We start from the raw sequence: 24,057 nt of genomic DNA, 5'->3' as shown, positions 1-24,057 counted from the left end.
ATAGAGTGCAGTGATTTGTAAATCTTGTAACGAGTGCCACCTGGAAGTTTGCTGCTCTCTGTTGTGTGATTGGCAGAGAAGTCTTGAAAGCACACTGAGGAGGGCAAGGCAGCTCTCATCTGTGGAAGCTCCAAGAGACGATGGACTCGCTCTGGCATGAGTGAGTTTGTGCTACGGTAAAGGACTTTTAGAGCTGGATCAAATGATGACAAGTGTTTATTTTTTTTAAACATGTCTTTGGGCGTTTGGGTGGTGAGATTAAGGGTTTGGTTGTTTGTTAAGATTTAAAAATTTAAAAATTAAACTGATGTCCGTTTCAAATGTTTGTTTTTTTTAAACACTTTTTTTTTTTACTTGTCTTTTGAATTTTCTTTCTTTCTTTTTTGAGTTGTACTACAAAAAAACTTGGATTGCCAATTGTGAGGACAAACCAACTTTTTTTTCTGACACTTGTCTTTCCCTAAATCTGCTACAGGTGACTCGTATCTTTAATTCTTAGCAGGACTGACACCCAACTTGCTTGCAGTGTATGTACCCACATGTGAATGAATTAAACTGACTATTGGCAGCAGTGCGGTGGAATGTTTTAACTTATTTTGGGGGGTATCGTTTTTATGTTTTGTTTTTCCTTTCTGGGGGGCAGGATATCATCGGAGTAGATGGTTTGTTTTTTTGCGGGCGTTTATTTAAAGTAAATGTCACTTTTAAAATAATTACTTGGTTTTAATTTAGTTCAGTGGACTCACAATAATGCTTACAACCTCATGTAACTAATTGGTTTAAATGGAAAGAGGTCAGTAACTTGAGTGATATATAAAAAAGAGCATCTTGGAGAATTTCTTAGGAGCAAAGTTGGGCAGAGATTTACCAACCTGCAAAACAATTAATTTGTGGAAGAACAATGCTCCACTTTAGGTTTTTATTTGTAATATCAAAAAATCCAGAGAAACCTCTGCCCAGTCACAGTATGCGGCAGCACACTGTATGAATTTGCGAAGAGGACCCAAAATGCAGACATCAAGGAACGTGGACAAAACTTGAATGTTAACAGAAAGTGAGCCATTTAAGGCTGGTAAAAACTACACAAAACAAAAGGTGGAGATGAAGCTAAAAAATAAACTAGGGAAACTAAAGATAAACATTAAAAAACCAAACGTGGAATCTGGAGCATGAAACACAGAAATGTGGCACAAAGGACAACAAACAACCTGACAAAGAATGAAGAGAAAGACTAAATACACACAAGGGTGATTAGGGGAAGTGGAAACACATGGGGAAACAGCTGACACTAATCTGACATAACACAAAGGAAGCAAAGCTAGCTACACTGACATAGGATGCAGACCTTCAAAATAAAGCAAGAAACAAGATGGTAAAGCAGACATGACAATACAATTTCACAACATAGACAAGAAACATGACAGACTAACACAGAAGACCTAAGTGAAACATAGACTAAAGGCAACCAAAAAATAATCAAATTTACTCAACATATAAAGGGATAACTTAAGAACTCAAACTGAACATGCTGGGTCAGAGACGCAGGATTGTGACAGTGTGAAGCTCAGTACTAGATGACTGTAATCTTCAGGCCCTTTTGGCTGTGATTCTTTTTTTTTTTTTTTTGTCATGAGAATCCCTGCAGGGCCTCAGGTACACTTCCAAAAATCGCTGTCTGTGAACGCAGTTCACCCTCCTGTCCACAAGTGCAGGTTACAGCTCAATAACTGCAAAGAAGCTGTCTGAACATGATCCAGCATGTTCTTTGGGCCAAAGCTCACTGGGCAAAGGGTAACGCTGTTTTGTGATCAGCAGAGAGGGATTCTGGGATCAAACAGCCTCACACCTCTGCAGACTTTGTTCTGTATTATTTCACGCCTCGCAATGATATTAATGGAATATGCTGTTCTTTTCGCCTTTGTGAAACTCAACTGAGTTGGGCACACATTACAATGTTACCTTCAAAAGTGTCCAAGAATAATTCAGAATGAATAGTTATAAGTTTCAATGTAATGCACCACTTTTAGGCTGAACCCTTAAATTATTAAACCCGAGGCAAAGTCTCAGTAATGTTGACCAGAGTTTTCCAAAATAAGTTGGAGCAACTTGTAGCAAAGCAGCCACAAATCTTCATCAGTTAAGTTCACTATAAATAATTAATCAGAAAATCAGACTTCCCACACCTGGTTGTATGAAATGAATGGAGGCTTACAAAGATGTTGGAGGAGATGGCGCTGACAGACCTGTAGAGGGCGATATAACACAGAGACCAAATAAAACGCTTGAAAGGCGATGAGGTGTGTTCAGGCTGCTGAGGGAAGGAGCGACTGTTTATCAAGTTTAAAGTGTTAAAAACGGGTAGCGTGCCGTCAGCACGTGCAAACAGCATGGGTGAAATGTCGCAAGACTGTGCTGCCACATTAAATACAGAAGTAAAACACCTATGGGTTGTCCGGTGTGATGTTGGCTTCCTGATTGCAGGAAGTTCAGAGAGAGGAGAAAGTGAAGGAGGTGCAACCCCTCCTCCTGCTCCTTCTTCTCCTCTCCGGCAGCTGAAGCCAAACCCTCCCTTACCTCTGCACGGTGCCTGTCTCCCCCCTCCCACCTCACTGTCCTTTATCATATATCACATAGCGTCGCCTTTTCATCCCCTAGACCTCATCATGACCTCAGCGACAGGAGCAGCGAGGACGTCTCCAAAACCCTGTTTATAACGCAAAGTTGCCAAGGTAAGATCCCTATGCTGTTCTCTCATAGCTTTGGGTAGCTGCTCCCTATCATCTTCTTCTTCTAACATGGTCATGAGGATTTGCTATGCAGTCTCTCTATCCTCTGCAAATATTGACGCGAGTCTCGCTTTGCTTGTGAAGCGTTCAGCTCTTATTGCTGCTCCAGTGTGACCAGGCTCATCCTGTACAGTAGGTACGGCTAGTTTCACCCTCACACCTCTGCAGTAGGCACAGAGTTCCTGTATGTCGGTATTAGTCATAATAACATTTCCAAACTCAAACTGAAACTCAGTCCCGCCACTGTGGCGAGCATCACTAGACTGAAAGCATTCGCTCTTAAGGTTACTTAAACCAGGGCCGTGAGCTTTGTGGTACAGTAAGCTTACTTAATAAATGACTACATCCAAGGCAGAGCCTGATGGCTTTTACCTATGATAGCATTATTTTTAATGGGATGCTGTGCAGCTATACTTAAAGCTACATCAGTGTTTATTTACATACTTGTGGAGAGGAGCAAATATCCTAAAGCACACAGATAATGTCCTGAGTGCGTAAGCATACAGTGGAGAACATTAAACCAATGCTGTGCTTTTTATTCCTTCTGGAAGTTGCCTCAGTGGCATACAGCAGTGTTGTTGCTTTTTCTTTGAATGGGTTGCATTGTCAGCAGACAGCGCAACATGTTGTTAGCAAGTTAGTATTTATTATGGTATCAAACAGATTAGTCTTGTAATGGAGTGCATGGTTTGAAAGGTGTTGAATCAGACAGGCATTGTGTAAAAGAAGGTTACAGCCTGCACAGCCTGTTAGCAGAACATCAAGTGTATGCTGGTTTAACTCTGAAAGTGTTCCACTTTGTTGGCTTCCTGATGACATTGTTAATAAAAGGCAGTTTTGTGGCGTTTGTAACATTACTGTGATAGAACATAATGCAGATTTCATGTACGTAAGGTGTGCTATAGGTGCCAGTGCTCTGCCTGCAGAATGCTTTGATGTGACCATGTGTAGAGGAAGCACGGGGACTATAGCACATACTGGGAGCAGATCATTTCAAAGCGATGCACCGCCTACAAGACACGAGGAAAAACCAAGTCATTTAATTTTGCCTCAGGAAATACATAGCCTGGTCTGTTAGCAGGCTCATTGCATAATAACCTAACTTTGTTAGTTATCTTTTAATCTTTTGTTGTTTCGGTTTCATGTTCTGTGCTTCCTTACGAAAGTTTTGACATGAAAGTGGTGATCTTGAGATTTATTTCAGCAGGCTTGCATGCAGCTATAGAAAAATAAGTGATTGCAATACATTATTGAAAAGAACTGTAAAATCTGTTCTATAGCATGGATCAAATTGAACCTAGCAGGTCCCTTCTGACCATTTCCCTAATTACATCCCAGCAGGCTGAGTTATTATCCTGCTGTATCTCAAGTTTTAGCTTTTTAGGTGATTAACAACACTGTAAAATAGCGTAATAATGAATTTTCGAGCTTCAAATCCTCTAATACATCAGCCTAAATCCAGCAGGAGAAAAGAAAGGAATCCTGCTCAGAGGCCAAGAAAGGTGTTTGGATATTTACTGTGCCCTCACTCCCCTGGCTGCCAGCGTTATTTCATAATGGCATTTCTTGGGTCCTGTGGGTTATAGAAGATGCCACTCACAGATGGAGAGTGTGTGTGTGTGCGTGTGTGTGGAGAGATGTGCAAGCACATGGCAAACACTCTCACTCATTAGTACCTGTTAGAATTATAAATGGGTGGTATATATAGGGTGGAAAGTGAGCAGAGGACATGGAAAAAGGGGACTGTACGTCAGACTGAGAGATAATGTTGGGAACTCTAGCTGAAAACTGATCAGCTCAGCTCACATGGAGAAAAACAAAGCAGCTCTTTCTCAGGAGTATTGATTGGATGCTGGCTCCCAGTCAGCTACCCCTGACTGTCATATTGTGTGTATCTTGTAGTATCCACAACAAAGGCAAGGCAAAGATTATAATGCCTCACCTGTCATGCCTTTTAGCCCATGTACTTAGCTGTGGTAAAAGAGTGAATAAAAGCAGTGAGGTGTGTGATATTAATAGGTCAGCATAAATGATGACAGGAGAGAAGAGAAGATGCTTAACTGTGCTATGCATGCAAAAAATGCTGCTCCATTACTTTGATCCACTATAGGGAGAGGCTGACAGTGGATCTGGCCCCAGCCACCAGAGACAGTGTGCTACAGAGACAGATGCTGCTCTCTGTTGAATGTCATATCCTCGTTATGGCTCAAAAGAGACCAGAGAGAGCCTGGTGTGTGTGTGTGTGTGTGTGTGTGTGTGTGTGTGTGTGTGTGTGTGTGTGTGTGTGTGTGTGCGCGCGCGCGCGCATGTGTCGTGTTGTGCAGTGGTTTTAATGCTTGACAGATTTTCACTGTCTAACTAGGAGGGCAAAGCTGTGAAAAGAAAAAAATAAACATTACAGTAAGTAGGTTGCATCACCTGGCCGTGGTTTGGCTTGAAACTGAAAAAGCTATTTACCTTCCATGCACAATCACATTTTTATGGCTCTCATTTCACTTTTTTTCCTGCTCGTGCTCTGTAGACAGTCAGCTCCGTAGTCTCCCCTGTATCCTCCTCAGTCTCACCCACCTCCCTTCTTTCCCTTGGCAGACAGTCCCATGGGCCAGAGCAGAAGGACACCAGCAGAGTGGAGATGTTCAGAAAGAGGCCTCCCCCAGGTCAGTACATTAATCACATCTGCAGTTAAACTAGTTTCATCCAGTGTGGCTTGACAATGAGAAATGCAGTTAACCAAATGACAACGTAGACATGGAAGGTGTGATGCATGCTGCACAATAGCAAGAATGCATTCACATATTTATCTACAGGCAGAAACAATATGCTGGAAAACAAACATTCAACAGCACTTATTATTGAAGCTCATCTGCAGATTCCCAGACAGACAATGTATTATGACACCAGTTCTCTGGAGGGGAGGGTGGGGGGGCTCTAAAACAACCAAACGGAAATGACTGAAAGATAGAAGAAGTTTTCACAAACCCTGGCCGAACACACCTTTAGCCTTCAGTTCAATTCAATTTTATTTATATTTCACCAAATCACAATAACATTTGACTCAAATGACTTTATATTGTAAGATAAGGACCCTAAAATAATAGAGAGAAATCCCAACAGCCAGACAACCCCTTCTGAGCAAGTACTTGGAGACAGTGGGAAGGAAAAACTCCCTTTAAACAGGAAGAAACCTGCAGCAGAACCAGGCTCAGATTGGGGGATCCATCTGCCACAACTTATTTTACATAGTTTGACAGTATCATTAAATGCTTCTGTGGTTAATAAAACAAAGGAAGTTCCCGAATTATTATTAAATTAACTATATAAGTTATTTATAGCTCACTGCTTGCTCTTAAACCCAATGGGGCAGCACATTGGTTGCTTTGTGTGTGGACTTTGCATGTTATCGCTGTACCAGTGCGGACTCTCTCCTGGTATTTATTGTCTTGTTGTCTAGTAATTTTCCTTTTTATTCTTTTTATTTTATTAGTTCTATACGCTGCTGTGAGAAAGACTGCCATCGAAAAGACTTTCATTGTACAAGCTGCACAATGACAATAAAGAATCTATATACTAGTAATGTTCTTGTTTGGTTACTCTGGGATTATAAATATGGCTGTAGGTGTGAATGGTTGTTAGCCCTGCAATAGACTAGCAACCTGTCCAGGGTATACCTTGCCCTGCATCAGCTGGGATAGGCTCCCAGCCTCTCTGCGACCCTGAACTGGATAGATGTGGCATTGATGTAGATGTATGGTAATGCCTGACTCAGGCTCCAAGCACCGAGAGGCATTTTAGCCATGAGAAGTCCCTTTTCAGTCCCAAAAATAATTGGGAAAAGGCCAAGTGTCTCAGGTGTGTGCTAAGTCCGCACAGAACCAGAGTACTAGTTCAAGCTAGTGAACACTAACAAAGGATCTCCAAACAAGTCATACTGTCCCCTTTCTCATTTCTCATTTCCTGCATTCTCAATTCCTCTCATCTTGGTCCTTCCCATCAGAAAGATGAACAGAGGAGGCGAGGGAGAGAGAGCACTCTAACAAAATGAGACATCCTCGAGCCGTAACCCAATGTGAAAAGATTTTTAATCAAACCCACACAAACTGTGAAGAGCTGAAAGTTTGATCACACAGTTAAATAACTGAACAGCGTATGGACTGAAAGGACTGTAGAGTTTGTTGCATATATTCCAGCTGTGTGACACTGCTTTGTGTTAAATTAAACACGCTCCTGCAAAGGATACATCTTTTCTGGCAAGCCTCCTCTCTCCTCAGTCCTCCAGATGCTTTTTAGGAGCTGAGACGTCCTTCAGTGAAGCGCACTGACATGGATTTCAGGGCCAGAAGCAAGACAACAGAGGAAAGGGGAGACTAGGAGGCACAGATTATAGAAAGTGAGAAATGAGAAAAGTTCTCTGTTCTCACAGTCTGACGGTTTCGTAAAGCGGGTGTTTTGACTGCAGTTGATGCTCGTTTGGAGAAGAGGCACTGGTGTAAGCAGAAAATGCTAATTATTAGAATACAAGAAAAGAATAGAGATTAGGTACAGGTGAAACACGAGGTTTATGCACGGTAAAAACCTGACTAATGTTGAATGAATGAATGAATGAATTGCCATCATTGATTAGGTGGTAAGTGGCCTATGGTATTTATATACTGCCTTTGAGCTCTCAAATCACTTTCTACTGCAGTCTCATTCACCCAATCACACTCAGAGTCATACAGAAGTATCAGCCGTGCTTTTATCTATCTATCCCTAAGCCTTCACACGATCTGTGTGCGCTCATCTCTGAAAAGAAAAAGTCAAATCAGAGCTCATGATCTCTGAATACAAGACGCCTGCAGATGCTGATCAAAGTGAAGTGGTTTCATCAGTGATGCATTGCAGGTCATTAAAGAGACTGCCATTATGTAATTGTTGTACCTTGCCGTCATCAGTCCCCATCCATAATTCCTGCCCCGTCAAATCAGTTCTGATAGGTGTAAACTAACTCTTCATGTGCCAAAACAACCTGCTGTTTGTAGAGGAAGTTGCCTGTTCGCCCCCCGCGGTGCTTTGTTTTGGTTTCTTAGGCGCATGCTTCACATATAGATCAGGGAGAGCCTGAGCCTCAACACGAGGATCGCCGCTCAGCACGTGCCCGGGCACCTGTCTGGCCCTTCCCACTGCGGCACACCTAACGTTAGGATCACGCAGGACACTGAACTCCTGCACCGGACATTTTGGCGCCAAACGACAATTGGACTCCACACACGAAAAAACGACTTTGGATCCAAAATGGCGACCAGTTTCGGCTGTAGGACCCGTGGTAATGCGGCTTCCATGGTAACGCCTCTCGCCTTTGAGATTGCGTAATGCCTACATGAGCATCAGTGTTTATGTTTCGGATGAGGCTGACAGTGAGGATGCAGTGAGGATACTTGGTTTGATGACGCTGCACTGTTTGACATCGTTCCTGCAAACTTCACATAAAGCACGATGTTCACAGAAAATACAGGTCCGAGCCCTGCGCTTTATTTTCCTAATTAGAAAAAAAAGATGACATCACTGATCCCGCGGAAGGAGGAAAACAAATCAGCAAGGGGTGGACATCGCGTGCACGTGTGTATATTTTGGGGGAGGGGATGGAGCAATAAGCAACAGAGGCTGGAACTGGGACTGAGTCTCTAATCTAACTTGACTGAGCTGGGGCCGGAGCTTCGTGCGCGCGTCCTTGCGGAGACGTGACGGTCAGATGTGGCTGTGACTTGTTACTGAAACAGCGCATATCCAGCGACTTAAAAAGGAAAAAAAATCACACTGTGACTTAAAGAAATTTAAGATGACAGTGCTCAAAGACATCCCGGAGAAATGGTTTCCAGTCGTTTTTTTCCCCCTGCAAGGAAAGAAAAAGAGAGGACTGGATGGAAGAAAATCGAAAAAGAGGCGGACAGGTACGAGTCTGTGCGGGGAAAATTAAGGCTGAAGTTGGGAAGAAGTTTTTACTGTCTTCACCGCCAGGAGCCTGTTCATCGTGCAAACTATTTATTTATTTGTTTCCTAATAAATATCATCTCTCATCTTCATCCCATCTGAGTCCAAGTCTCATTCCTGCTGCTTCATCTCTGTCTCACTCTCTTTTGCATATGTGTCATATTACATCTCTGTATCACAGACCTAGTTGGTTTGTTTGGGGCTTTTTGCACTGTAGCACTTTGTGTCATCAGTGACTGTTCACGTTTTTACACATCAGCATTCTCCTAAGATTTGATAACAGAGAGATATCTGTTGTTCTTCTGATTTCACACTTCAGTCTGTATCTTTTGGAGTTGACCCCAACAGCCTTAAACTAGTTGCATAATCTCAGCTGTTTTCCGGTGTTTCGTGCTGACAGTGAATCTCTGTTAGTCAGTGAATTATGCCAAACACCAGAGTTTTGCTTGGATCCGGTCTAAATATGTGGCTGATGTTCATGTCTCTGCTGCGTGAGTCCCTGATCAATCTTTCAGGCGCCAGCCCTCCTCTGCACTGCTCCATCTGTATTCTTATTCCTTAGGTTAACTATCTCAAATCACCCTGGATGTGCACCTTCATTTGACCTCCACTCCATCATTCTCTCACTGTGTCACTAGCATTGTTTTCCAGCAAATTAGATCACCGTATGCGCGTGCTGGGCTGCACACGACTCCGCTATCCCCTTTTCACCTAATTAGATCAGCCACTGTGAGTGATGCTCACTTCTCCGCAGTCTGATCTGACCCTGACTTAGTTTTAGTCGTGGCAGGGACATTAGCGCTTCCCGTACTGCAATTCACATTGAATGACTGTAGTCGTTATTGTTCTGAATTCAATCTGCACTAACTCTGTTGTGCGAGTGTGTTGCTTGTGGAGACGTAAGGAGATTGTGTCCTCACATGTCCATACATGAGCAGAGACAGTGTTAAAGTGTTAATTTTGTTTCATCTACAGGAAGGTAGATGAAACAAAATTAGTGCTTTTGTATTAGGTTACAGTTACTCTTTCTATATGACATTAGTTATTTTAGTTTAAATCAATATATATTAACTCGTTTGTGTCTCAGCCCTTTATGGAAACCTTATGCTGGGAGTAAGGCTGCCACTGAAAGTTTCTCCGTAATGGAGCTTTATAGATTCACGCTGGTTTACTGTATGGTGTGCAGCTTGCGTCAGGGCTTCTAATGCCCTTGAAGTTGTCAGTGACATTAAACACTTACTGAGCAGTTTGTTAAAGATGCTCATGCATTTAGGCTGAGGTGTTCAGCTTGCACAGCAGTGGCTGGGACAGACACAGGCTGGTCCTGACTTCACATTGGTGCTTAGCTGGCACAAGGATCTTGGCTTTTCCCAGCAGGCTTGGCACTGCACGTCAGACAGATCTCTCTGGTGGACATTTGTCTCAGAAAACAGCACGATGACCTTCATCTTAGGAGGAGAAATGCCAGAGGGATTGGAAAAGTTTGTGGATTGTGCACAATCACATTCGCAGCTTTTTTGCATGCACCCAGAAATCTCACATCTCTCAGATAGAAACTCCAAGAAAGGGAAGTTGATGCCTAAAACATTTTTTCATATGTAACTATTTAGAATTTTTTCTAATAAATCGTGCTACTCAACAACAGCCGCAGTGACAGATAGGAATATTAAAAACAAAAGTAACTCACTTGCTTTTGGAAACAATGAAAAACAATTTGCCTCTTCCTGGGGGCTTTGTCACACTTACATGCTTTGGATCATACAAACAAATTTTAATAATGAACAAAGTTAAAGACTACAGTTTTGTATTTACTTGCGTTAACATCACTGTGGAGAAATTTTGGTCCACTCTTCTTCGTAGAATTGTTTTAATTTAGTCGCACTGGATGGTTTTCCAGCATGGGCAATCTTTTACAAGTCACGCAAAAATATCTCAATCTGGTTTTGTGGCTTTGGCTCAGGAGGTAGTGCAGGTTATCTATTAATCAGAAGGGCAGTGGTTCAATCCTGCACTTTTTCTGTCTGCATGCCAGAGTGTCCTTGGGTGAGATACTGAACGCCCAAATTGTTGAATGTTAGATTGACAAATATATTTAAAAAGAAATCGGGAAGGGGCAAATACTTTTTCAGGGCACTGTGCAACAAATTTTGACCATGCTTTTGTTTTCTCGGCCTTCTTTTTCCGGTCCTGACAGATAGTTACTCTTCACTGAGCGTGGTTCTGCTTGAGGTCTCTATGTGGTAACAGGGAGTTGCCAGCCTAACAAGCACTTTACCGGAAATTAATGCATTGTTGGGGTTATTTCTATAATGTTGTATGGTCTTTGCTTTACAGTGTAAAGCACCATGAGGTGACCGTAGTTGTGAACTGACCTCTTTAATAAACCGGAGCAAAATACATTTAAATATGCCAATATTTTATCAACATAACAAACAATGATGTAATCATTTCTGCTATTGTCCCACTCATTGTCAGTCTCACTCAACACCATCAGCAATAAGTGGACGTAACGTGTTTTTCTAAATTGACTAAAACCACCCTGACAAAGGCGCAGCTGGTCTAAAGCCGACCAGAGCTAATCTGTCACATCAGATCTGTCTTATAACCTGACGGTAAAGTGCAGCTCTAATGGGATCACTTTAAGTGGCCTCTGTCTCTTTTGGTGAAGCTGAATGCAGCAGGGACAAAGATGTAGGTTATGAGCAGTGCGAAAGCTTCACCGTGCTGCAGAAACACAGGAAACCACAGTGTCTTTGTTTATGTGCCGGCATTTGATTCTAGCCTATCGGTTTCTGTTGTGTGATGTCCCTTCCTGTGGCACCTCACTGCCTTTCACAAATCTGTCAAAAGTATGCTAAGGACTGTGCTTTTGTGCACAAAACATGCGCTTGGTCTTGGATATTATTACTTTGGTGTGCATGTGTGTGTGTGCAGCCCTGTTCAAAATGACCAGTCATTTCATTTTAAAAGCCATTTCATTAATATTAGAAGAGAACTGACTGGTGTTGGAGGAAGATGAGGAGGGGAACTCCCAACCTACTTTGCATCAGCATAACAGAAAGCTTAAAACAGCAATAGGATAAAGTGCAAGGTCAGGAGGAGGGGTGCACAAAAGTATGAATACATGCTTCAACACTGCCGGCTGTTTTCTTCCATACTGACCTGTACAACTGCAATTGCACACAATATAATACAGTTTTATATAATAACACTCATACATTCTGAATGTCCATTACCATTAGTAAGTAAGATAGCATCCATAAGTATCTTGTACTTTATATTCTAACCACAATCGAGCCTTCTGTACATACTACTTCATTTATCTTATTTGTTTTTCTATGCTTATTACTCTTTTCTTTTCTTTTAGTGTAGTTATTTATTTTACTGTGAGGGCAACTCACAAAGTAAAACAATCATTGCTCAGTGTAACCACTGTGTTTTGGGGTGTATATGACAATGAACGTCTTGATTGCACTGCTTGATTCCCTCTCTTTTGTTTCCAGGTTTTAGGAAGCTGTGAATAGTGCCGACATTTTTAAACTCTGCAGTTTGCCAGACATGCTAAAAATTTGTTCTTATGCAGACTTACTGCATGTGTTTGTTTTGATGACTTAATGACTCATCTTGTGTGCTGTGTTTCCACAGAGGAGGAGAGAAGGGTCAGAGCCAATGACAGAGAGTACAACGAAAAGTTTCAGTATGCCGTAAGAGAGTTTGCTGTTTTCTATTTTACATATTCAAAATATTTATACTCGTAAAGCAATTTAATGGAGAGGTATTTTCTTCCCTCCTAATCCTCCAGAGTAACTGCATCATGACATCCAAGTACAACATCATCACGTTTCTGCCCGTCAATCTGTTTGAGCAGTTCCAGGAAGTAGCCAACACCTACTTTCTTTTCCTGCTCATACTACAGGTGAGAAATCAAAGACAGACAGGCGGCATAAGGGGTACATGATTTTCTAGTTAACGCCCTTAAAGGACCGTGATCAGTAACTGTTAGTTAAAGTTTGGTGGTACAAAATTAGATGAATATTGGTACATTCAAATTCCAAATGGCTGATCTAATCTGTTGTAGAAATTGAAAATAAGCTATTAATAAAAGACTTTCAGGGAAGTAGTGAGCCGCACAGTTTCCTGCACTTGAGAATATGATGAAAAAAACATCAATGCGGAATATGAGATCAGTTATTTCATAACAAATCATTTCAAACACATTTCACTGGCAACAAATGCCTCTTGATTATGTCATAATGTCTGGTGGATGGAGTAACATGAAAATTCATATACACAGTTAGCTCATTGTGTGAATGAGGCAAACTATATGCTGTAAGGCCAGACCAGAGGCCCAAGGCCACTTGCTGCGCCTTTTCCCCCTGTTCTCTCCTCTAGCTTTCCTGTCATAATAAAGCCAGAAAAACACACGCACCAGAGGCTGAACCCCGCTGATCCTTGGAACTTTTTCTGCACACCAGCAGCAAAATTTCATTACGTGCAGTACTTTGGCACTCTACTGTATGATTGTAGTGATGGCATGTTATCAATTATCAATATTTTAAATAACAGTAAATGAGTGTGTAATCAAATGATATGCAGGGAAACCTGCACATCATTAGCACGTGACTGTGGGGCAGTGAGGATGCTGATTTTAAGTCCAGGCTAACAGAGCTGCTGTTAAATCTTTTATGTTTTTGCATTTTTAGTAAGTAAGTAAGTAAGTAAAATTTATTTATATAGCACATTTCACAGATAAAAATCACAAAGTGCTTTACAATAAGATCAGACATACAAGTTAAAATTAATTAAAAGCCCGTTTGTATAAAAATGTCTTCAGCTGCTTTTTAAAGGAGTCAGTAGAGTCTAGACAGCGTAAAGACAATGGCAGAGAGTTTCACAGCCTAGGTGCCAGTGCCTGAAAAGCTCAATCCCCACGTGTTTTAAACCTAGTACGTGGGACCACCAGCAGCCTCTGACCTGAAGACCTAAGTGCTCGGGATGAAGCATGAGGTTTCAACAGGTCAGAGATATACTGGGGAGCTTCACCGTGCAGAGCTCTAAAAGTTACAACTAAAATTTTAAAATGAACCCTAAAATTTACAGGCAACCAATGAAGAGAAGCCAATACTGGAGTAATGTGTGACCTCTTGTTTGTACCAGTTAAAAGTCTTGCCGCTGCATTCTGTACAAACTGAAGGTGATCCAGAGCTGATTTGTTGAGAAGCCACTGTAAGTTCTCCTGTTCATTAGGCTAGAGATATTGAGTTAGTTGCAATCTCAAACCTTGCTAGATAAAATGAAATCATACCCCCTCAGCTCCTTTAAACTCATTTCAAAGCCCCAAAATGTTATATTATTTTATAGTTAAACTAAAAGCAAGGTTTGGTTCCTAACACTCTGGTGAAGTTGGGGGTCTATTATTGAACAAAAGCTTATTTTAAAACTACCCAAACAAACCAGTGTACTGTAGCCTCCTTTTTGCCTCCTTGGTACTGTCTTACCACGATTTGTACCATCAGGTACACTCACCATCATAACAAGCTGTCTTTGATGTGGCTGGGGTTAGACGTAGCTATCTCTGTATCTTCCACTGCCTTTGTGTTCCTTTTTAAAAGTAATTTGCATAATAAGCTTTGTCTCCCTGAATTTAGTTGATACCTCAGATCTCCTCCCTCTCCTGGTTCACCACCATCGTGCCTTTAGCTCTGGTGCTGAGCATCACTGCAGTAAAGGATGCCACGGATGACTACGTGAGTATGTTTTCATGCACCACAGGCACAGATACGAATCTGTATTTCTACTACACGTTGCCTTTTGTCATCTCCAGTTTCGTCACAAGAGTGACAACCAAGTGAACAATCGTCAGTCTCAGGTCCTCATCCATGGCTCGTGAGTCATTACATCTGACAACTTACCTGTTCAGATTTTACCTATCTCTTTATTTAAGAGGTTTCTTAAAATAGAGCAGCATCCGTTACTTCTTTTTTTTTTTACTGTTTCTCTTCGTTTTGCTCTTCCAGGCTTCAAAATGAAAAGTGGATGAATGTTCGAGTGGGTGATATTATTAAACTGGAAAACAACCAGTTTGTGGCAGTAAGTGTGCACCCAGCACAGAAACAAAAGAAAACATAGTGATCAGTAGTCCGAAAAGGCCCATTTATCTACCATTACAACAGCTTAGTGTTGAGCACCAGCATCTCCTCATGTTTTTAGACCTCTGTTTGATCATAATAGCTTTCAGTAGACCACAAGCTCTGATGCTAAATGGATTGTAATGCATTATGTGCCTCATTAGAAGTGCTACATTTAATCACTAACATGCTTTCAGTTGCAATTATTCTGCCTTTTCTTGTAGCTGTAATAGATGCAAACAGTCGTTGCTCTGTCATCAGCGCTTTTCTAGTTCAGTCCATGTTGACCGTGCTGATGCTAATCTCAGCTGTTGTATCCATTTTCAGGCTGACCTGCTCCTGTTGTCTAGCACTGAACCTCATGGTCTCTGTTACATCGAGACAGCCGAGCTAGACGGGTCAGAAAACACACTGCACCTCAACATCTGTTCGCGTGACCAAAAAAACCCTAAAATCTGCAGAAGGAACGCAACACTACATCTAAACTGCTGTGTGTGGTTTTATCTTGCAGAGAGACCAATATGAAGGTGCGTCAGTCTGTGTCAGTGACATCTGAACTTGGAGACCCGAACAACTTGGCTTCATTTGACGGTGAGTTAGGAGGAGAATCATGCTAATGCACATTTCTGATAACAAAATGCACACTAAAATTCACACATACACACAAACAGAGACACACACTTTCTGTACTGCTCCACCACCAGTGAATGGCAGCCTATCACACAGCCACCGCATCACTGTGTCAGCACATCACACCCACACACTCCTCACCTGCTCGGGAAAATGCATTACTGCAGCAAATCTGCTCACGTTTTGCCTCACATCAGCTTACAAAAGGTGTGTGATCCTCCCTCTGTGCACGTGTTCAGGTGCACGACAACAGCGTGATGTCATCCGGGTGATTAATTCAATTCTGAAAACATAGCAGTGACTGGATTCAGATGACTATGAATGAGCATCTAATTTACATTTTTGTATTTTTGCTTGTCCACACTCTTCTTTGTGTGAAGGCGAGGTGGTGTGTGAGCCTCCCAACAACAAGCTGGATCGTTTTTCCGGGACTCTGTACTGGAGAGAGAAGAAATACAGCCTGACCAATCAGAACATGCTCCTCCGAGGATGTGTGCTCCGCAACACAGAGGCTTGCTATGGCCTGGTCATCTTTGCAGGTAGGTGTGTGCATGTTTGCACAGAAAAATAATGCATTTGCTGTATGTTGCAAGTCTTACCCTGTTTCTGTTTGCCAGGCCCAGACACCAAGCTAATGCAGAACAGCGGTCGCACCAAGTTTAAGCGTACGAGTATCGATCGATTGATGAACACACTGGTCCTCTGGGTAGGACATCCCACACTTCTCATTTTCATAGCTCATAACTATTTCAGGAGATGATCTCACTGGCTTGAATTTAGTTTCATATATCTACACTAGTAATGTATTCTGTTCTAACTTAGGCTTAAATGACTACAGATCTTACTGTAAAATCCATTTATTTACTCTCTACTTTTTCGTCTGTGTCCATTTTCTGTCAGATATTTGGCTTCCTGGTGTGCATGGGTATGATCCTGGCTGTGGGTAATGCAGGGTGGGAGAAAGAGGTGGGGTCCTTGTTCCAGAGCTACCTGGCTTGGGACACTCCTGTGAATAACTTCCTGTTCTCGGCCTTCCTCTCCTTTTGGTCCTACGTCATCATTCTTAATACCGTTGTGCCTATCTCTCTATATGTCAGGTAGGAGGAAAACAATAGTTCTATAAGAATATATAAATGATGCTTACAGACAAAAACCCTGTGTTTGCCCTTCCCACATATAAACTGGTATTTATAAAGAAAGAATGTGTGGACCTCATGGATAGAATACTGTGCAAAAGTCTTAAGCCAACCCTTATTTCCTCATATTTTGCTTACTTCAGGCTTACTTCATACTTTTTTGCTTCTGACTTTCTGAAAATCATTTATAGTGTTTCTTTGGACATTAGCTTCTTTTTCACTCATTTTCAGTCCAGTCCGTGTACCTGACAATGTTCATAGGAGTGCTTGTTTTTGTGTGTTTGTTAATCATTAAAACATAAAAATGACGACTAACTCAAAACCTAACACCTCAACAACTAAAATGAACAATCTACAACAGATAAATAGCATCTGAAAGTCCTTAGGGAATTGGAAAAGACAAAGCAAAGACCTGACGCAGGACCTAAAAGATGCATCTGCTGTTCCTTGAAGCTTCATCAGAAATGGCCTCAATAGTAGTGCAGCTGTTAAGAAGCCATTTTTAAGAAGTGGCAACAAGTCTGATGGAGTGATGAATCCATATGAAATTTTCACAGTGACCGTTCAAATCAAGATGTTCACAGGAGGTAAAGAGAGAGATACAACAGCGTCTACAGCCATCTGTAAAACACAGTCGAGGCTCTGTCTTGGTTTCAGCATTTCGGTGATCCCAAACACACTGCCAAAGCAGTTAAAGCATACCTGGATTTAAACACACACACACACACATACACACACACACACACATAAACATTTATAAACTTTACTTCTTCCTTATATCTTGCAATCTGTGTGTCAATAGATTGCTGTACTTCAAAATATCAAGAAATGATGGGTTGCACAACAATTTGCATAATACTGGACTTGTGACCATGCATGTTCCCAACTTTACATAGAAAGTCAACCACAATACTCGGAAGTAGAGATAAAGATTAGACAGCGATTAATATAAAGCAGCAGTTGGAGATAGTGTTTGCCATTTGCAAACATCATTGAAAATTTATCGTGTACTTGGTTTTATCAGTCCTCTTATCACAGTCATTCATTGGTAATATTAGTGCTGCAAAAAGGTGGTGCCTAGTGGTACAATGGCCCCAATTATTTTTCATTTACGAGAGTTTTTCTTCTGTTTGTGTCTCCAGAAGTGAGGCAAACAAAACCCACATTTCTTTTTTCTTGTTCTCTTCATTCCTCTGGTCAAGCCAGTTGTAGACTTTTGTTTTCCAGAGAGCTTCAGGTGCAAATAGGAGTACAAGTATTGAAAGTATTGGTGTCTATATCCAGTCAGAGAAGTGGAAATGAGAGTTGTGCACATGTGTAAATTTTATAATGACTGAGATTTAGAAAAGAGGAACATGCACACAGCTGTGTAAACGTGATTTTAAAAAATTGCTACATGCTTTTCTGTCTTTACATGCATACAATCTTACTGTGTATGCAAAGAGATCTGGTCCTTGGTAATCAGTAAGTCAGTGAACTGCACTGACTGCATGCCAAATGTATTTGGCCAGAAAATCTTTGGATTGTTCTGTGCTTACTTGTTCTGTTACTTACTTAGTTACATTTATTTTAAACTGTGAACGGCTCGGAGTTTGTAATCTCTCCCCTTCCTCGCCTGCTTCAGTGTGGAGGTGATCAGGCTCGGTCACAGCTACTTCATTAACTGGGACCAACAGATGTTCTGCTCACAATGTAACACAGCAGCTGAGGCCAGGACCACCACTCTGAACGAGGAACTGGGACAAGTAAGTGTCCAGACTCACTCTGTACTCTGCAAATCCATCCATCGTGCTTTGCTTTGAGTAGTTATATACTCCTAAAATGATCCTAGGTTGAATACATCTTCAGTGACAAGACTGGAACGCTCACTCAGAACATCATGACGTTCAATAAGTGCTCCATCAATGGACAGAGTTACGGTAAGGACACACACAATACATGTGCATGTAGCAGAGACCGTATGTACATGTATATCAGACCTCATACATGTGGTGCCAATGTGTTTGTCAGGTGATCTAACAGACCCACTGGAAACTCAGCCAAAGGTGCGTATGAGTATTTTTTTGATAAATCATAGATCACATGCATGTCTGTTATCACCTGTGATTTTATTTATCACTCATTTGTCTTCAGAGGCTGGACTTCAGTCCCTTCAACCCGCTGGCGGACCCAGACTTCTGCTTCTATGATGACAAGCTGCTGGAATCAGTGAAAGTGGGAGACTCGTGCACTCATGAGTTTTTCCGCTTGCTCTCCCTCTGTCACACCGTTATGAGTGAGGAGAAAAGTGAGGGTGAGCTTAAAAAAAGAGAGAAGCTGCAAAACAGCAAATAATGACATCAAAACTCAACATCTGCTCATTCGTTATCATATAATATTTAACGACTGTTTTACCTGCCTGCACAGGAGAGCTGGTTTATAAGGCTCAGTCTCCAGACGAGGGCGCTTTAGTGACGGCGGCTCGAAACTTTGGCTTTGTGTTTCGCTCCCGAACACCTGGGACGATAACCACCACAGAAATGGGACGCACCGTCACCTACTCGCTGCTCGCCATACTGGACTTCAACAACATACGCAAGCGAATGTCTGTTATAGGTATGCAGCAATCCGTGCTTTTTCTTCATGTTTTTAACTTTCCTGGATGACCTGTGTATGGTGGCCCCGAGAGGTCAAATGCACAGCAACATAAGAAAACACCAGTAAATAGAAAAATTCTACAAAAGCACACAATGGAAAAGGAAACAATTATGCAAAAACAACACTTATAAATCAGTGGCTTCTTTCAAGCGTGTCTCAGTGCAATCCTCCACATATTTTGGTTTCTGTCACTTACGTCACATTATTGTCTTGTTTTGTGAGATTTGGTTTTTTTTTTTAACTTTCATTGTGCATTGTGTGCTTTTGCAGCATTTTTCTATTTGTGTTTTCGTAAGTTGCAGTGCATTTGACCTTTCAGGGCCACGTGTATCTGTGCAATGTCACAAGACAATCACTTAACAGCTTGCCATAGCAGAAACTGGTATGGCTGTACAGTGCTGTTGTACAGGATGGCATTGTGGTGCAATCTTTATCTTTGTTGCCACATTGTTGCATAAAAGTTCTGGGTTTTAACCTTTGTTTTCGGCTTTTTTTTTTTTGGTATTTCTGTGTGAAGTGGGTTACTCTGGCTTCCTCCCACAGTCCAAAGACGTGCATGTTAGGTTAACTGGTGATTCTGGACTGCCTGTGAACATGTATGATTGTCTGTCTCTCTGTGGCAGCCCTGCAATAACCTGGTGACCTGTGTAGGGTGTATCTCACCTCTAGACCCATTACAGCTGAAATATGCTCCACCCCAAAACAAGTGAACCTGAATTGGATGAATAGATGGATGAATATGCTGTAAATTTGACCTCTGGTCATAAATTACTTTTACCTCTGCTGCCAGGCTCTGAGGACACACACATACACCCATAATTATAAAGACTACCGGTGGCCTTTGTTGAAGAGTTCTTCCGTTATTGTAAAGGTGATGGAAAAATTGTCTGAATTGCTGAGATTGTTTTTTTCTTCATTTCTCTCTTTTTTATTTTCAGTACGTAACCCAGAGGGCAGGATTCGTCTCTACTGTAAAGGAGCTGACACTGTTCTGTTGGAAAGACTCCACCCTTGTAACCAGGAAGTGATGAGTATTACTTCAGACCACCTCAATGTAAGTCAGCTCTTGGACGGATGGCTTGAACTGCACTGCCATCTAGAGTCTCCACACTTTAAAACAACTTTTAACAGCATTTCCTTTTTATTTACCTTCTCCTAATGAGACAGTCAACCTCATAATGGCAGGACACATTTCTTAGATTAAGTACAAGTTAAAAATCATCAAACAACACTACTTAATGCTTAGTCATGTGATTCTTAATGTCCCTGCTGTATATTTTTGGTGCTAGGAATATGCAGCAGATGGGTTGCGGACCCTGGCTCTGGCCTACAGGGACCTGTCAGAGGATGAATGGGAGGCCTGGTCAGAGAGCCACCGCTTCGCTGATAAGGCCGCAGACTGCAGGGAGGATAGACTGGCAGCAGCTTATGAGGAAATAGAACAAAATATGATGGTCAGTGAGTTTATTTTCAGATAATGTATGAATCTGTTACAAGATAATGTGTCTTATTTATTGCGCGTGTGTGTGTGTGTGTGTGTGTGTGTGTGTGTGTGTGTGTGTGTGTGTGTGTGTGTGTGTGTGTGTGTGTGGGCCCGTTTGCCCTTAATGTAAAAAGTTCAAATAAAGTAAAAATGTTGCAATGAGCAAGGGGAACTTGTTGGGATCACTGAAACTTAAGCAGTTTGAGGGAAATTCCTTTCTTTTACTTTCTATATTTGGAGCACACATATGCTTTTGAGTTTGGATTTTCTACTCATAGTGTTAACACAAAAATTGCATTTAAGCCCGTCCTAAATTTCCTTAAATATGACATTTATTTGTTTGTGTTTCTCTCTCTCTCGGCCTGTGGTTCTAGCTTCTGGGTGCCACTGCTATAGAGGACAAGCTGCAGGAAGGCGTTCCAGAGACCATCGCTGTCCTCTCTTTGGCTAACATTAAAATCTGGGTTCTTACTGGAGATAAACAGGGTGAGATGCACACAGTTTTGCACCAGCTTTCAGAACTTAGTGTGCATGTTTAAAACATACTTAGACAAGGGTTTAAAACGCAAAAGAATCTGCAAAATTTAAAGTAATTATAGAGCAGCATCCTTGTGATGAGGAGGTTGTTGAAACTGAAAACTTTAAGCATCAGTGCATCTATTTGCACCTTGACTTTGTGGGTGTATTGTCATTCATGTAAACATACAGTACTGCTACACCCCTCTTGATTTTGTAGTCTGAACCTAATTACTGGGCTAGCACTGGAAAAATTTATTTCTGGAAGTTTATTATGTATTCTGTCATCACCAAAGGACCGTAGGCTGTAGGAATGAGTGCAGTGAATGAAAAATAAAGGGACATGTTGACTGACATGCCTGCAGCAGCTATTATAGTTTAAGGCCAGAGGCATGCCTGCAAAGGGAGAAGTAGCCGAAACGACGAGCAGTACATTAGCAAATAGCTTTTAACTGAAGCAGCACTTGTATTTGTTAGATCCTCTCCCGTTCCTTCACACAGAAACGGCTGTAAACATAGGCTACTCCTGCAAGATGCTGACAGATGATATGACCGAGGTTTTCATCATCAGTGGCCACACCGTCCAGAGTGTACGGCAAGAACTCAGGTCAGTCTGGTTATGTGCACACTGTACTAGACTGTACACTGTGGGATCTAGATAAATGCCAAACTCCAGATGACGGGCGGGCAGAAACTAAGAAATGTATGCATGATTGAAGTCGGTAGGTGTGGTAGCAAAATGTTCCAACTACTCTGTGAGAATCACTCGACAGTGACCAGAGCTTCTTGACTCATTTCTAGTCAAATCATCCAGCTCACCCTGTGAGGACTGATTCATGACCCTGACCCTGACATTTTAGATAAAAGCAAAAAGGAATAATTGAAAGAGATTTTTTATCAGACTTCAGTGATCATCATGACATGAACTGATAGCAAAGGGTTAGAGTTCCAGTCATCACTGATTATGGCTGAGAACTCACAAGGTTAAATATGAGCAGCATTGCAACATACCCCTTAACTATGAAGTCAGTCGTTTTTTTTTTTTGGTTTTTTAGAAAGTGAGCAAATCCAGTGTAATGGTGCAAAAGAATAAAATTATCTTTCAAAGACAGAAGAACTCTAAATTGGTATTTTGATGTTCTTTGTGCAATGTTCAAATTCACTTGGAAAGTGCAATTATTCAAGTTATAAAGAGCCTATATTGGAATATCAGGCTCAGGATAAAACCTGCCATTATCACTAATCTTCTTCACATCCATGTTACTTTTCCAACTATCCCCTATGTACTTGCTTTTTTGAGTCTATATTCCTTATCCCACACTCAGATCTCTTTTTTTTCGTTGTGCATGATCATGTTGTCATGTAATTATGTCTCTGTGATGCAGATAGACACTGTTGATGTGGGCTTTGTTTGTCTTCCTCTCTAGAAGAGCGAGGGAAAGGATGATTGAGTTGTCCCGTACCAGAGATGGAGTTAAAGAGGAGGGAATGCAGGGATGGAGGGAGCCATGTGTCAATGGAAATGGATTCAAAGAAGGACAAGAAGGAGGTGATACGGCAGGCGGAAGAGGAGGAGGAGGAGGAGTGGGGAAGCAGCTGCATGGCTCTCCCCTTCCTCCTCCTCTGCCTCTCTCTACCTTAATGGACAACATCTCAGGAGAGTTTGCCCTCGTAATCAACGGTCACAGTCTGGTATGAATAACACTCCTGCATGATATCTGTCATGGAAATTTAAGCTTAGTTACATAAAAACAATTCTTTCTCATTAAGTACTTTTCTTCAAAGCAGCAACTTGGACTCCTTTTACCGCCTGAACGTCTAAAACCTCTCTCTGTTGTCTTGTGGTAGGCCCACGCTCTCGAAGCAGACATGGAGGCAGAGTTTGTGTCGACAGCGTGCGCGTGCAAAGCGGTCATCTGCTGCAGAGTCACGCCACTGCAAAAAGCTCAGGTGGTGGAGCTCATCAAAAAGCACAAGAAGGCCGTCACGCTGGCTATAGGAGACGGTGCTAATGACATCAGCATGATCAAAAGTGAGTTGTGCAAAAGTGTAACTGAAATATTGTTTTCAGAAAAGAAGAGAGAAGTTGGGTTTAGCCATTTGGGTGGCTTGTCTACTTTTAAGCAATGGAAATCCTAAGCAGAAGTACGGCTGTAGAAGTTGTTTATCTGCACGCTGTTCCTAGTAGTGATGTAGGTCATGTGGAAATCTGTGTTGCAGGACTCCTCCTGAGGTAAAGGTTTGGTTGTCAGTGTTCTTTTAGGCCTTATTAAAAATTATTTGTTCACTGCTTATAGATGGATGTGACGCCGACAAACAAAACAAATTGACAGAAGTCACATTTAATTTTAGTGTCACTCCTAAAATCCCAAAACACCAAATATGTCCTGTTAAGCTTTGAAAAGATGTTTAGAAGAAAACGTATTTGTGTTTAATGGAAAGGAGGCTTGTGTTTGAACTGTTCACTGTACAAATAATTGTACTAAGACTGAACTATACTGTCAATCATTGCTTCATAATATTTATTTCTAAGCTTAAAGGCAAACTAAAAGAGAAAACTATTAATACCTCAGCGCTCTGTTTCTCTGCATGTCTTGTAATCAGTGTGTTGTAAGTGCATCAGCCTGTGTGTGTTTGTCTGTGGATGTATATCATGTCTACATATCTGCATGCAAGTGCAAAACAGAAATGCAATCAGTGCAGCATTGCATGGAGGAGGATTGGTTCACTTCCTGTAATTTCTGATTTAAAAATCTCGAAACAATCAAACGTTT

General features: G+C 41.6%; 1 protein-coding gene across 2 annotated transcripts in view; it reads left to right on the top strand.

Moving 5' to 3' along the window:
- Window positions 1-2,319: 2,319 nt before the first annotated feature.
- Window positions 2,320-24,057, top strand: part of atp8b2 (ATPase phospholipid transporting 8B2) — a 28,978-nt gene continuing 7,240 nt past the window's right edge. The window contains exons 1-24 of one of the 2 annotated variants that reach the window (XM_085177279.1): window positions 2,320-2,729; window positions 5,376-5,443; window positions 6,271-8,713; window positions 12,399-12,457; window positions 12,556-12,669; window positions 14,402-14,500; window positions 14,578-14,639; window positions 14,771-14,843; window positions 15,209-15,279; window positions 15,393-15,472; window positions 15,892-16,050; window positions 16,129-16,217; window positions 16,412-16,608; window positions 18,272-18,392; window positions 18,479-18,566; window positions 18,658-18,692; window positions 18,781-18,940; window positions 19,054-19,242; window positions 20,223-20,338; window positions 20,574-20,738; window positions 21,142-21,253; window positions 21,785-21,890; window positions 22,711-22,975; window positions 23,132-23,315. In XM_085177279.1, the coding sequence (XP_085033405.1) occupies window positions 8,602-8,713; window positions 12,399-12,457; window positions 12,556-12,669; window positions 14,402-14,500; window positions 14,578-14,639; window positions 14,771-14,843; window positions 15,209-15,279; window positions 15,393-15,472; window positions 15,892-16,050; window positions 16,129-16,217; window positions 16,412-16,608; window positions 18,272-18,392; window positions 18,479-18,566; window positions 18,658-18,692; window positions 18,781-18,940; window positions 19,054-19,242; window positions 20,223-20,338; window positions 20,574-20,738; window positions 21,142-21,253; window positions 21,785-21,890; window positions 22,711-22,975; window positions 23,132-23,315 (2,656 nt within the window). In that variant the 5' untranslated portion in view covers window positions 2,320-2,729; window positions 5,376-5,443; window positions 6,271-8,601. The remainder of the gene's footprint in view (window positions 2,730-5,375; window positions 5,444-6,270; window positions 8,714-12,398; window positions 12,458-12,555; window positions 12,670-14,401; window positions 14,501-14,577; window positions 14,640-14,770; window positions 14,844-15,208; window positions 15,280-15,392; window positions 15,473-15,891; window positions 16,051-16,128; window positions 16,218-16,411; window positions 16,609-18,271; window positions 18,393-18,478; window positions 18,567-18,657; window positions 18,693-18,780; window positions 18,941-19,053; window positions 19,243-20,222; window positions 20,339-20,573; window positions 20,739-21,141; window positions 21,254-21,784; window positions 21,891-22,710; window positions 22,976-23,131; window positions 23,316-24,057) is intronic. The other variant, XM_085177280.1, reaches the window with a different exon arrangement.

This window comes from Neolamprologus multifasciatus, chromosome 11 (assembly GCF_963576455.1).
Source record: "Neolamprologus multifasciatus chromosome 11, fNeoMul1.2, whole genome shotgun sequence".
NCBI classification, from domain to species: domain Eukaryota; kingdom Metazoa; phylum Chordata; class Actinopteri; order Cichliformes; family Cichlidae; genus Neolamprologus; species Neolamprologus multifasciatus.
The sequence above is the reverse complement of the archived record's forward strand: the minus strand, read 5'-3'. Positions and strand labels throughout refer to the sequence as shown.